This window comes from Podarcis muralis, chromosome 10, assembly GCF_964188315.1.
Source record: "Podarcis muralis chromosome 10, rPodMur119.hap1.1, whole genome shotgun sequence".
NCBI classification, from domain to species: domain Eukaryota; kingdom Metazoa; phylum Chordata; class Lepidosauria; order Squamata; family Lacertidae; genus Podarcis; species Podarcis muralis.
In genome coordinates, this window is record NC_135664.1 from 6,261,942 (window position 1) to 6,277,236 (window position 15,295).

Sequence of the window (15,295 nt, forward strand, 5' to 3'; positions counted from 1 at the left end):
AAAAGCATGCACAGATTTTTCATTAATTGTATCAATTGTAGCCCTCATTTTGGCTTTTGAGAGATCAACTGGGCTTCAAAAATGAGGATTCTTAAGAAGCATGTTAAATTTTGTGAATGTGTATTAAATGTTACTGTGCATCGACAAGAGTCAAGAAATTAACACAATCTAACTGTACAAACCATATAATGAAATTACAAATAAAATTTGATGGCTGTCTTTCTAATTAAGTAACCGTAAGACTTAAAAGTGCAAACTATTCTGATTTAAAGAACATCATCCTGCAGTTTATAGTTGTAATCGCCCCCTTTGACTTAAAATACAATAAAGGTTCTGTACAGATGGGGGTTTGGAGGTTGTTGCTGCTTGGTACTGTTAAAATTAGCTTCAACCTGCTGAAAGGTAACAGAATATTATTTTCATGTCTTCTTCATATTACATATCAGAGCCCTAGAATTGCAGAGCAAGTTCTATGTGTTCTTACTAGACAACTACAGAATACTATTTTCTGTTCTGCTGGTAAAATGAACTTCTCTTAACCCCTGCCACTAAATGTTGATTCAAACAGAAAGTGCTTGCACTGCTTCCAAAATGTGTTCAGGTTAAAGCAGACTCTAGTGACTGTTGACCATATATCTTAGGAGGTGATGTTAGAGAATCTCCAAATAAAGCCATAGTTACCATACCTTAGTGTATTAATACCTTTGGATCATAGCAACCTCAGTGTATATCTAGATTTTACTTCTGTTTCAAAAAGCTCATCTTACCACTCAGATTAAATAAATTTGCAAATTGTTTTTATATGAGTGTAATTTATATTGGGCTATATTGGGAGTTCAATTTAGCAAAGTCAGGTTAGGGATTGCAATATTTTAAAAATAAAAACAAGTGAAAAAGCATATACTTTATACAAGTACTGTATTAATAGAAAAAGGAATGTTAATTTATTTTGTAATTAATGAAAAATAGAACCAAATGGGATCCATTTCATTCAACATACTTGTATAAAGTAAACATCACTAAGCAGTGAAATGAATTCAGATTCATTATCCAATTAATTTCATTTGGGAGCGGGGCTTATCCTTTTCTGGAGGAAGCACCCAATTTTAGGGATGACTTAGCACCTACCATTTTATTTTTCCAAAATTCCTTGGATATTGGGAGAGGAGTAGAAGTTAACAGTAGGGGTTGTCATGTTTTCCCCAGAATGCCTTGGAATGATTCAATATCTGGGGCACGTTGGAAGGAAATGGCTGATACCAGAGCACCTGCCAAATCAGCTCTGCTGTCATGTGATTTTAATGCAAGAAAGTATTCTGAATAATGAAGGGGGAGGGATTCATACCCTAAGATGCTCATGTAAGAAGTAAAACTCTGCTTATGAGATCATTGTATGTCTCAACATCCTATTATGACAGCATTGCCCGGCTTACTTACTTAGTACACGTCTTCATAGTACTTTGCTGTGTCCATGGAACAAGCCCTTCCAGAACACAAGCAGTTAGGGAAATTTAACTCATGTGGTGTGCAGCAGACAACTCTTTCCAATGGGACTATGGCCCTATTCTACCAAAGAACAGCCTGATGTCAGTCTGGTGCATTCTGCTCCAGCTAATATAACAATCAAAATACCAATGAGCTAAGTGCTGGTAATGTTCATATTGTTTAGTCGGGGCAGTGGATTGCCTTTGTAAGGTGCTCAGGGAGCAAGAGACAAGTTAAAGACTTTACCGAAAAAGGCTTTCTTTACTGAAAGAGTGCTAAAGCAGCAATTAACTGGATCTGCTAGAAAGGAAGATAGAGGAAGGAGAATGGTTTGTGGGGTGGAATGGGTATAAAATACAGCTTGCACATAAAGGGGTGGGAAAAAATGGGTATAACTGCAGTAAGACTGAGAAAAAGGCAGGGAAATAGGAGGAGCAGGCAGGTTACTACCTTGCCTTCCACTTAGGCTCTGAACATTGGAGAAAAGGTGGTGATCCCAGGAAGCAGAGGGACAGCAGTCAGGAGCTCAGAAAAGGGAAGACTCAAGAGAATAAGAGTCTGGAGGAGAGAAGGAGCACAACTCAGGAAGGGGGACAGAGCATGGGCATGTGCTTTCTGGCTGGCTTGGCTAGTTATACACTTGAGCACTGAAGACATTGCAAAAGAAAGGGGCATGATCCGGGATAATGCTTCCAGGATACAAGAAGAGGGGGGCTGTGGGTGATTAGCTTTTCTACAATAAGAGTAGCATTTTGTGTATATGGTCTTTCCTCATTAGGATTGAATGGACAATAAATTAGGTTGATAGTGAGGCTTAAATCACATTATGTAGCAAACTAAGTTAGGTGGTGTACCTCAGGATGCTATCGGAAGAAAGGCTGGAGCCACTCCCCTGTCCATTTCAAAAGAGAAGGCTTCCTCTCATGTACCCAGTGAGTATGACCAGTGGTGAGAAATAATTGAGTTGTATTCCAAAAAACCTGAAGAGCACCAGTTTGGGGAAGGAGGCAACAAAGAGCACATACACTTGCAACACAATTTGTTCTTTGTGACAAGGTTACTAGAAAAGCACTCAAATAGGAGGGGAACCTGTTCCCTTGGCAACTACAGTTACATAAGATTAACAAAATGTAAACATGATCCTGGACTTACAGTTACTTTCCCTAATATAGCACTGTCATTAACCCTTCACACTCATGTGAATAATAGTAATCTATTCCTTCCAGGAAAGTAGCTTGCTATACCTAGTCAATTTGATCTTGGTTTTATGCAAGCTCACCAGTTTGCCTTTTTCAGATGAAACAGTAAATTATGGATTGCTAAAAACCAGGATTGAGAATTACTAATTGCAGCATACAAAAGAGGAGTGTGCAAACTTAAGGCTCCAGTGCTAAACTATGCTTTTCTGTTGCATCTTGTTGTATCTCAGCATCCTATAAATATTACAAAATTATATAAACAGCTACCCTAGGCAAGAGAAAAAAATTGTCATCTTACTCTAGTTTATCACAAGCTGAAACAAATAGGTATGGCTTTTCTGGTAAAAGGGAAGAAGTGAACACCAAGCATAGGAGTGTAAAACCATGCAATAGATGTAAACTTTTTAATTAAGCCGACTATCCAAGTTGCTGTTGTTACTTGTTTTAGGCCTATCAGCATGCTTCCAAAATGGAAATTTATCTGCATCCAATTATAGTGCAGTTCAAAAGGGAAAACTGCAAAGAGAACTCAAAAAATAAGAAAACACAGCTATACATAGTGAAGCACATGGGGCATTTGAATCATAGAAGAATGCTGCCCATTTTCTGGTACCAAGAAATTCAAATTAAGCAATAAAATATTTGTCAAGTTTCTACCCTGCAAAAAGGTTTTAGAAAAAGAAAACTTAAGGATTTTTGTGTGTGCAAACAGAAAGGCTTGGATCCCCAGATTCCCCACATGTTCTGTGACATTTCACTAGTGCCAGACACAAGGGATAAGTGTATTTTTACAACACCTTCTTCCCTCTTCAGCCCAAGGAAAATCTGCTTTGAAGAGTTGGGGGACTCTGGAGGAGCACAAGAGGTGGTGCAGGGCACTGTAAAGGAAGTGTAAATTGACAAAAGCCACAGGTCAATTCTGTGTCCAGGGCAGCTGTTTACCAGCTCCACCTGGTATGCAGGCTAAGACACTACCTGCCCGCAGACTGTCTTGCCAGAGTGGTGCATGCTCTGGTTGTCTCCCACTTGGACTACTGCAATGCGCTCTATGTGGGGATACCTTTGAAGGTGACCTGGAAACTACAACTAATACAGAATGCGGCAGCTAGACTGGTGACTGGGAGTGGCCGCCAAGACCATATAACACTGAAAGACCTACATTGGGTCCCAGTACGTTTCCGAGCACAATTCAAAGTGTTGGTGCTGACCTTTAAAGCCCAAAGCAGCCTCAATCCAGTATATCTGAAGGAGCATCTCCACCCCCATCGTTCTGCCTGGACACTGAGGTCCAGCGCCGAGGGCCTTCTGGCAGTTCCCTCGCTGTGAGAAGCCAAGTTACAGGGAACCAGGCAGAGGGCCTTCTCGGTAGTGGCACCTTCCCTGTGGAACGCCCTCCCACCAGATGTCAAAGAGAAGAACTACCAGACTTTTAGAAGACATCTGAAGGCAGCCCTGTTTAGCGAAGCTTTTAATGTTTGATGGATTACTGTATTTTAATATTTTGTTGGAAGCCGCCCAGAGTGGCTGGGGAAGCCCAGCCAGATGGGCGGGGTATAAATAAATAAATAAATAATAATAATAATAATAATAATAATAATAATAATAATAATAATTTTTATTATTATTATTATTCCTCTAGCAAGAAATTTCTGGTCCTTTCTATGAAGAGAAAGAACCCTTCCACATTCACAGGATGGCCAGCCTGGATCTAACCGAATCAACCATGTATGAACAACTTGCTAACTGGTCAAGCACACATAATTTGGATGTTTCCCATTCTTCAATGCAGATATTTTAAGTAGCAGAACATATACTTTTGTTTCCAACAGTAAAATCCCTGTTTCTATAGTGAAGAAGAACACAGTAGAGCTACACCTGGAAGCCCTATGATTCATGTCACTGATTAATTCTAAAGTGCTTCCAGTTGCACCAAAACCATGCTCTCAGAACTTGGGTACAATTACATTTTGTGGCCAAATCTTACTCTTAAAAGTATCATAATATAAGGGAAGACAAGCCCTATGCTTGTCTCTGGAATTTTAGTATATCAAGAGTCAACAGTTTTGCTTTTGATGTTGCTGAATGCAGGCATTTTGTCCAGCTATCTGAAGAGAACAGAATAGCTAGACATGGCTATGACTTAACTGTTCTATTTTTAATCATTATATGAGTCATGAATCTACTGTTTACCTTCAACCAGGAATAAACTGACTTGCTTTTTAAATGACTGCTGAACAGTGGTTCACTCTTGTAATATTTACCCAATAAGAATCCCCTTGATCCTTTCACCAACTGTGAAGGAAAATGTAATATCCATAAAGTAATAGGAATGAAGATGTCACAAATTGCAACATTTTTTACCTTCATGTTGAGAGGCTATGCTGTTCAGTTTTGCATTTCTGCCAAATAGCGCTCAAGGCAGCTTAATAAATTCCTGAACACATAGAACCATTGCAAAGCCCAAAATAAAATCAATAAAAGCTACAATTAAAACAATACGGCAGCCTGTAAATCAACAGATCAAGGACAACCGACAAACACAGTGAAAAAATTTAAACACTATAATGAATTATGATTAAACCAAATCAACCATAACATTTACGTAAGAATTGAGAAGAGGCTAGTATACATTTATACCCTTCTAAGGAATAATGTTTTTAGTTGATAACATTTCTATCAGATCCAGGCCAAACCTGAAGGTGGTATGTATATACACTATAGGAACATGGTTTGGTCCCAAATTTGATTCAAGAGCAACTGTGAGACTGACAGACAACATATAAAGGACATCCTTATCAATAAGGGAATACTTACTTCATAATACATTAAAAAGAATTCAGCTATGGCCTATTCTGCCTATCAGGAAAGGTATAATTACAAATAGTCTGTTCAAGACAGATTAACAGATCATTTGCATATGACAATTTCAGAAAGCTGATGTGTCAGTTTTGATCTGTGTTCTGTTTTATTATGTGTTTTATTATATTACACCGTTACTGGCTGCAACATTAATCCATCGTTTGATTTACAATATTTTCAAGAGAAATTGTACTTAAGCAATTCAAAGAGAATGCAATCTTCAGCCAAAAACGTCCCTGAATATACAGCACAAACAAGTCCTCTCTTTTCAGTGACCCCAGTTGTCCATTATTTTAAGCTATGGTCAGAAAAATCCATGGCATACTGTGAATGGGTGGTGTACTAGGGCATGCAAGCTGTAGAGCTGGGAGGAAACAAGCCACACCACTGATTTAGTATTATCCTAAACCTAGTACTTCTAGCTCGTTCCTCCCAAACAAACCATTAGCAATAACCCAATACCCAAAGACTGAAGAAACTCAATCCATGAGCATTGGTTCTCGTGTAAAAGTAAGCCAGCCCTGTGCTTGCTTTCTTCCTGGCTCAGCAAAGGAAGAAACAGGCCAGGAGCATTTTACTACACATAGTAGCACACTGCTTGTTCACAGCAGGGGTGGAGGAAGGGGAGAACGGTGGGGGCGGTCTGCCCTGGGTGTCCCCACTGAGGGGGGCAACAAAATGCTGGGCGGCACTCACCATGCGGCCTGCAACGTGCCCAATCCATGCATCTCTCCTAGGAGTGATGTGGTGGCTTGGGCGCCCGCAGGATCCATCCTGCCCCAAAAGATCCGCCCGCTGTCTCCTCCTTGGCTGAGTGGGTGGAGGCAGGAAAACTCCTCGGAGGCCCAGCTCACCCTGCCCCATGTCCGATCAGCTTGCTCCACCGCTGGCCACGGGGCTTTCCCCCCACCCTCTCCATCGGTGGGGGAGCGTGTGCCTGTGCCGCTGCCCCCTGAACCCACCCAGGCTCAGGCATCACCCTTAAAGCCACAGCCGGGAGGCAGAGGCAGGTGAGAGGGAAAAGCGAGCTGTCCCACCAGCACTTGGGACACGCACTCTGTATCTCTTAAGCACCTACACTCAGGTATTCATGGGTTTCTTTTCTTGAGTAATGGGCTGTGTTTTTGAAGCTGCGAACAAATTAACAGGGTGACTCTTTCCTCCCTCCCTCCCTCCCTCCCTCCCTCTCCCTCTCCCCCCCCCCCTCTCTCTCTGTCCCCTCTCACCTTTCCACATCTCCCTGCTTAACTGTTTCCTGCCTCGCTTTAAATCCTTTCTTATGGGGAAAGACACCTTTGGGAAGTGATTTTGCCCTTTGGGCTCCTTTCCCCTAGAATTATAGTATTGTAGAGTTGGAAGGGACCCTGCTGAGGATCATCTAGCCCAACCCTCTGCAATGCAGGAATATGCAGCTGTCCCATCCTTTTAACATTTGCTCAGCCCTCGCTTGCCCTCCTTCTTCTATGTAAATTTACATATCTCCCTCCCCCCCCCCCACAGTTGCCTCAGATGCTAGTCCTACTCAGAGTAGACTCACTGTAATGTATCCAAACATTAATTTCAAAGGGTCTGCCCTAAGTAGGATTTAGTTGGATGTAGCCTGTTATTATGACCAAAGTATCTTACCGAAAAATATCTGAACAAACCAGTTTATCTTAGTGAATTATTCTCAGGGTGGGGGGACTCATTTATTTATAACTGCTTAATTGCCTTGCCGGGCCTTCCCACACCTGTGGCGAGCCCCACTGGGCTTACCCACGCCTGCAGCGAGATGTGAAAAGGCCCAACGGGGCTTGCTGCAGGCACGCGGGGGGCACCTATGACACCACCTAAATCCACTATACTTGAGCACTATACTTATGGCTGTTCACAGAAGCAGCTTGCAGGTATGAGAGATTACATCCACCCTTATTGCTCCTGCTTTGCACTATTCTTGGGTGCTTTTGCTAGGCAGGAATAGGCGCTTGAGCTCTGACTGTGGTTGAAGCAAGAGAAACAAAGAACATGATGAGGCATTAAGTAAAGCAAAGAAGAGGTGGAGTCTGCGGTGACAGGAACTGAGTTCCTTCCCACCCCTTGGGAAGTGGGTGGGGGATAGAGGAAGGACAATCGGAGGGGAGGACCATTGCAAATTGACAGGACTCCCGCATGAGGAACAGCAAAAGGGCCCCAAACACAGTGACCGCCCCAGGCAGCAAAAGCCTTAGCTATGACACTAAGTATCTTATTTTTTCCTTCTTTTAATAATTTCAGGGGGGCGGGTTGACAAGAAATTTTCCGCACTGGGTACCACCTGAACTTGCTACACCACTGGTTCACATTAAACCAATGCATGCTAACCAGGTCTTTGTCTTCTCACAGCTGATGACTGGAAATGCACAGAACACTAACAGCTGAAGGAGTTGAGAAGCATTTCATTTTCTGAAGTTCACAAAGCTCAATGCTGAAAAATAAGAGTCGGAAGCTATGGAGTTGTTATGACACCAATTCATATTAATGTTGGGGTATTATGGCATTTTCAGGGGTGGAGCAGAATATAAATAATGCAAAACAAATTGACTTGCTTTAAATATGCATTAGATTGAACTGCCAGCCCCTCTGGATCCAAAGGGACCAATTCCTAAGGAATCTTTCATAGGACTGCAGCCATAGCACATACAACTATAAATGCATCATTTTACCAAGTCCAGGTCATGCTACTCAATTGCATGCTAAGGAAAAGTTCAGAAAATATTCCTAAGGTCTTATAGAAAAATCAGTTTTTAAAAAATAAAAATGGATGTCCAATAAGTTTTAGAAGGTGCAGGAGTAAGAACTACCCACACCCAGAAGTATATCTGCTGTGTTTCTCCATTAGTCATGTTTCTTCTGAGATTGGGTCATTCTGCTCTCATTAAATTATTCCATCACATTCAATGCCACTGAAACAGAAGAACTATCCCTTACCCCACCCACAGGCTGATTGGAAGGAACTACACCACAATCAACAAATTATGCAGCGACGCCGCTGGCAAGCTTTTCTGTGAGTAGGTATCTCATACTCACACAAGTCTCTAATTATTCAATTTATCAAACATATTAGCCTGTCCAACTACAGAATTTGGGAATTATTACTGTACAAACATACATAATGGAGAATACCTTCTGTTCCTGCATTGCATACCGGGGGGGGGGGGGAGGATCTGACTGTATTTTCCTTAGTCAACTCAATCTTCTCCTGCTAACATATTTCATTTATACAAAAGAAATTAATCACAGTATGAAATAATTTTTAGAAAGTGAAAAAAACCTCTTACCTGAGCATGAAAATTTGACATAGTCGTTGTCTCTATATCTTTCTTTCCCAAAATCTCCATTTTCACTGGCGAATTGGGAAAATTAAATGAAAAGTAGTCTAAAAAGTCAGGTAAGTAAGTAGCTGCCCCATGAACAATTCCCATTACATAGTAAGCTGCACAGTTTTCATTTTCACTAAAAACCAGACCCACAAATTCTTCTGCAAATCTCTCCATCTCCACAGGAGACAAGTGGGAGAGTTCATTACTGTAGGCATGGATAACTGAAGCACCTCCATTAGGCTGGTGCTCAATATGAATGAATTGTTTGAACTCCAACATGTCCAACCTTTTGAGTTTATTCTGAACCCGTGGCTCCTTTAACGAGACAAATGGAAACTCACTGTTCTCTGATATCTTGTACTCAGAGTCCTTCTTGGGATCCATATTTTTTCCATTGAAATCCTTAAGATGGTTTTTGATTATGCCTTTGGCATCTTGATCCTCAGTGTCACAAAATAATCCCGAGCAGATGGTCTGAATAGATTTACTGTACATTTTTGGACGCTTCCTTTTTTCACACTCTTTATGCTTCTTTTTCTTTTTCTTCTTTACTTTTTTAATCTGTAGATCTTCTGCATTGCTTTTTGGTTTCTCCTTTATACCTATTAAAAAAAGAAATATTTTCATTTTTGTATGTCTAAAGCGACATGCCATGAAGATGAAAAACTGATTTACATGCACAGTGAAGTGATATGCCAAATGAAGTTAAATAACACAAACAATATTTACTTATTATCCCATCTTTTCTTCAAGGAGCTCAAGGTGGGGTGCGTCATTTTTGGCACCAGAACGTTGGGGCAAGCTGGCAAGCAGAGTCCCTCAGAATGCAACTCTCATGTAAATGGGGAGTTGCCTATAGTACAATTTTATAGGAAAGCAGGCAGCTGCTATACAATATACATTTGTGTGTGCTTACCTTTCTGGAATAATTTCATCTCTCCATTCTCTTTCTTAATTTCAGACATTAACCTGTGTTTCTTCTTTTCTTTCTGCTTTTCCTTATCCCTTTCTGCAATTTTGTCTCTGATGGTTTGATCTAAAAAGGAAACAATTCATATTTAACCAGAACTTTACAAAGAAAAATTACCACAATTATATTTGGTATAATAAGTAAATATTCTACAGAGTTCTAAGGCTAAATGAACTCTCAGATATTGAGAAGAGACACTTTATACATAACTGTTGTGGGGCCTACTTAAAAAAAATTAAACCAGCAAGTATATTCTACATCTACCATATGACCAAAACTCCTGAATTGAATCTGAGCCACAGTTCTAACAGCCTAATAGATTAGATTTCCAAAAACGAAGAGAAGCCCAAGCCCCCGGAAAACAACTTAACATTTTAGGACATATGAGGTGATATAACTAGGATAAAGAAAACAATGAAACAGGAATATTTCAGTTCTGCTAAATCAGGTCTGTTCCCAAGCATAAGTTATTATTGTTATTTTGTATATTATATCCCAGCCTTTCTCCCAAAACTAATAGTGTAAATGAATAAAAACATCTTCAAAACAGTGTTTGAAATTAGCCAGGCAGAAGCCGCATTTTGCAACTATCAGCCACTTGCAACCAAGTGAATGCCTGGGTGCCAGGATGGCGCTTGACATCTCCACCATCTGGAAGTGCATGCCGGGGATCACTGGATCTTGACTGTTTTCACACACTAATACCTCGTTCGGTAGAATTCTCTCTGTTATATTTTATCTGCACAATTGGAATGAATTTCAGGAACCAAAATGCTTTTTCTTGTCAGCCTGAGCAGAAGCAGTGAACAATGTCATATTTAATTGTTGTAGCTTATCTTCACCTACCCCACCCCACCCCACTGATCTGCTCTGCTCACAGTTGTGAAGAACATTCTTATGCTACGAACGGTTCATGTCACCATTAAGAAAAAGAGGTAGAAATAGATGCGAGAACTGTCCCTGGATCAAGTGACTTTTCTTCTTTAAGTTCTGAAAGTTCTGAACTGAGCTCAAGATTGTCATCTGAACTAGCCAGAAGATTAACTGTTGAACACAGTCGGTCCCTCATTAGAGCCATCTTGCCCAGAAATGGCAACCAGACATTCTGTTTTGGTGACTACAACCTTGGTTTAAGGAGCCATTTGATGCCTAACATGTATCTTGAGTTTCTAACACTGCTTCAAAACTATTCCAATACAAATGCTTTAATGATGATTTGTATGCTTGCTTTTCTCTACCCAGTTACAGACATGGCCAAAATTGTGGAAACCTTTTGGAAGATATGTATTTCTGAGGTTTGATGGCTTATAACAAGTCATTTTTATAATAATGCCATAAAATTATGTATCATTAGAAAGAATATAATGCAACAAACTGTTTAATTATCTTTATTCTATCAAAAGTTATACACAAATAAAAGACGTTATACACAGAAAAAATAATAAAGGGTAACTTCTCGTCATTTCAGTTAGTACTTAGTTTAGAAACCTTTTGCCACAATTGCAGCCCTACAACACCATCCAATGGAGTTAACCAATGATTTTAGTTTGTCAGGTTTTATAATGTGGAAACAAAGATTATATGATTGCTTCTATCAATTGTGCTTTATTCCTTGGTTGCATCTGACTAGTTTCTTTAATCGACTCTACAGATTTTCTATTGGAGTCAGCTCAGGGCTACTGTATCACTTTCTAGACATGGGATGTGGTGACGCTGTGGTCTAAACCACTGAGCCTCTTGGGCTTGCTGATTGGAAGGTCAGCAGTTCAAATATGTGTGGCAGGGTGAGCTCCCGTTGCTCTGTCCCAGCTTCTGCCAACCTAGCAGTTTGAAAGGACACCAGTGCAAGTAGATAAATAGGTACCGCTGTGGCGGGAAGTTAAATGGTGTTTCTGTGCACTCTGGCTTCCATTTTGGTGTTCCGTTGTGCCAGAAGCGATTTAGTCATGCTGGCCACATTACCTGGAAAGCTGTCTGTGGAAAAACACTGGCTCCCTCAGCCTGAAGCGAGATACATGCCGCACCCCATAGTCGCCTTTGACTGGACAACAATCCAGGGGTCATTTACCTTTACCTTTTACCTATCGCTTTCTAGGTAACCTGTTAACTCTTTTCACTCTGTTTGTCACTGATTAGGTTTGAGTTAAAGAAATCCAGTTCTTGTTACATAGGGCGGCTGTGCTTTCTTCTTCTGGTTATTTGGCTATAACTTTAGTTTTATTGGCAACCTGATCTTGCAATATGAATGGTGGGTACAATCTCTCCATAATGGAATTAACAAGGATCTAAGATACACCTCAATACTGGAAGCAAGGGGATATGAGAAAGAAAGGAGTGTTCTTTTGTGATGGTAGACATACGGAGTCAATAATTGTGCACTATAAAACTGTTCCTAGCCTTTTTTTCTGTAGAAATAGGCCAGCAATTCACTTCAACCTCAAAAAGGGAGGGTAAAGGGGCAGGAAAAAAACTAAGGGCTTGAGTCATGCATATAAAACCCCTAACTTGCTAGGGGAATAGGGACAGACCACCAATGAAAAGGGCAAACTTTAATATTGCATAGAAGAAGAAGAAACACTCCAGTACAGGTGAAGGGAAGGGTTAAAAAGAGAGCCTTGCTTTAATGGTGGAAGGTGGTTTGGCCACTGCCTACAGCAGCCAAAAGGTGAAAGTGAGTGAGGCAAAAACAAAGAAAAATAAAATAATAGCATTCCCTCCACTGGAATAAATTAAAATCACATTAATTGGAACAAATGTTTAAAAAGGAACACAGTTCCCTTATCTGAATGTGCTGTCAGGGCTTCCCAGTCCTTTGATGGCACCTGGCCCTTTCAGTATGCCCCACTCTGCACGTGCAGGCACCCACCGGGCAATAACTCCTGAGAAGAACACATTCGGACATTGCCTGGAGACTTCACCTGTGGAAGAAGGATGAGGCACTCTCCATCAGCTGCCAAGAAGGAAGGGGAGACAGGGCGGATATAAAAATCTTCAGAAAGAGAGAAGAATGTGGGTGAAATCCAGTGGAAATACAGGCAACAGGTTAGATAATCAGGCTGCCCAAATAAGGCATCTCTTCAGGTATTGGCTTAAAGTGATCCTTGCTTCTTGTGAGGTCTTTTTCAGGCAGTTCTCCTAAGTCCCATCAGGTGTGATCTGAGAGCAGCATTAGAAATCAGCCAGGCACCAGGTGCATTTTGCTACTGGCATGGGTCCAATTGTGACCATGTAGAGATTTCTGGGTGCCAAGTTGGCAACCACAGTTAAAAAACCTTTGCCTTAGTCCATAGATAATACAATTTCCATTGTGCTTGTTTCTCCCTCTTCCATACTGGAAACAAGTTAATTGTTGTAAGAGCAAGCTACAGTCAAGTAATGTAGCTGAGATCATAGAATCACAGAATTCCAGTGCTGGAAGGGACCCTGAGGGTCATCTAGTCCAGAATAGACATTCTGTTGTGGTGACTGCAACACAGGTTTAAAGCGCCATTTAGCCCCATACCTGTATACCTGAGTTTCTAACACTGTCTGAGAGGTGATACCAACAACCTATGCTTATCTAGCTCTCCTGCTCCCTGGGGAAATAGTAATGAAATAGAAAAGACTCCATTCTCTTTGGGAAGGAGCCTCCCATGGAACTGTGAGGCAGCTCTGGGAAGAACTGGTGAACTCAGGGCTTGGAACTTACTGCCAAGGAGACTGGTCAGGAAAAATAAGACTCGGTAACAAAATGTTTTGTAAATGACTTTGTATATTTTGGACTAATAGAAAACCAATAAAATGGAATTAAAAAAGACAACAGCTTAGATATTCTGAAGAAACCACAAGACTGAAGCAGTCCTGAGAAGAGGAGGTAAAGGACTTGCTGATGGGAACAATCTAGGGGAAGCAAATAAAGTGAAGTAATACTGCTGGAATGAAACACTGCTGAAAGCTGACTAGACATGAGCTAGTGCCTTTGTTTGGACCCCTTTGCTTGGCATGGTCCATGGAAAGCATGGAGTATGCCCCCTTTGACATTCCTCTTCCACAGGAGCCACTGTTTTTACAAAAAGTTCTCATTTAAATCAATACTGTTGGAAAATTTCTAATGTAATCCATTACAACTGTCCTGAGCTCCCCTGCCAACCCACTGCTGGCTCAATGTTCAGTCCTGCCAAACTGACCATATACAGTCTATTCAATTACCCTGGAGTTGTCATGTGGAATCAGGAAAATAAATCTTTTTTTAAAAAAAACTTCAACTGAAGCAGCCAACATGTGAAGTGACCTTTCTTTTTACCAGATATTGCCTCTGACTCAACCCTTTTGCTTGCTTTTGGTGGCAATCAGATTAACTGGAGTGCGATCAAAAGTTCCCAATCAGTTGAATAGATCCAATTCCTGTCAAAAGCAGTGGGAAGGTCAGAGTCAAAGGCACTACCTGATAAAAAGAAAAGTTGACAGAAAAAGGCACCATGTTCACACAGTTCCACATTCAAGATGCAATGGGAAAGGAATAATTGGGATTATACTATTGCCTTAGAACGTACTCCTCTTTGTTCCTTTGCAGCCACCATTTTAACTTTCCTGTGTCTGACATCAGGTGATAGGAGTGGGTGTTGTCAATAAAAGCCTTTATTCTGTTTAGGCCTTGACTGAAGTCTGGTACTTGCAGATCTCTGGGTAACAGAGAACATGGTTTCTGGTGACAACCCAGCTCTCGCTAATTAGGATGAGATCATGGATTGAGTGCACCCGCGTTATCTAGCTATGGCTGGTAGCTAGCTCCAGGTCAGCATGGAGACCTGCTTAATTAACAGCAACTGTGCATCTGTGCGAATGCAGCAACTCAAATACTGGAAATTTCCAGCCAACCGAGCTTCTGACCAGTTGGGAAATTTGGGTTCAGTTGCTAGACTATTTTCTATATGTCCCAGTTGTTCCTATGCACAGAATGAAATAAGCTCCTGACAAGCCCATTTAAACAAATGTATATACTGTACATATACTGCAAGTTACTAAAAAACTTCTGAGTTATAATATACAAGTGACACAAAATAAACAGTAATTGACCAAGCATTTCAAAAGCTACAAGTGAACAGAAGTTTTCCCCATCTGTTTTAAAATAATGTAGGATGCCAAAAGCAGCAACTGGTTTGCATCAGCTGAAAGAGGGCATCCCACTTCAGCATTAAAAGATTATGCAGGAAGCACATCAAGATCAAAGGCAGCTAATGCAACAAAATTCCACACAGTAAGGACTGTCATCACAGAAAGAGGGCAAAGTTACTGCATCACTGCAGTAGAGACAGAGATCTAATCACAGGTCATTGTACAAGGCACTATGAAAACAACTCTTGCTCTACACACTCCAGGCAAAACTCTTTTAGCAAAGCATTAAAAAGCACAAAGAAAGAAAGAAACTAATCACTTTCAAAAACAATTATGATGTAATAATTGTT

At 40.8% G+C, this 15,295-nt stretch overlaps 1 protein-coding gene across 1 annotated transcript in view; it reads right to left on the reverse strand.

Moving 5' to 3' along the window:
- The window catches only part of RSBN1L (round spermatid basic protein 1 like), a 41,652-nt gene that overhangs the window by 13,531 nt on the left and 12,826 nt on the right, over positions 1-15,295 (reverse strand). Inside the window, exons 2-3 of the mRNA XM_028745429.2 lie at positions 9,798-9,917; positions 8,840-9,483 (exon numbers count right to left, since the gene is read on the reverse strand). Of these exons, the coding sequence (XP_028601262.2) occupies positions 8,840-9,483; positions 9,798-9,917 (764 nt within the window). The remainder of the gene's footprint in view (positions 1-8,839; positions 9,484-9,797; positions 9,918-15,295) is intronic.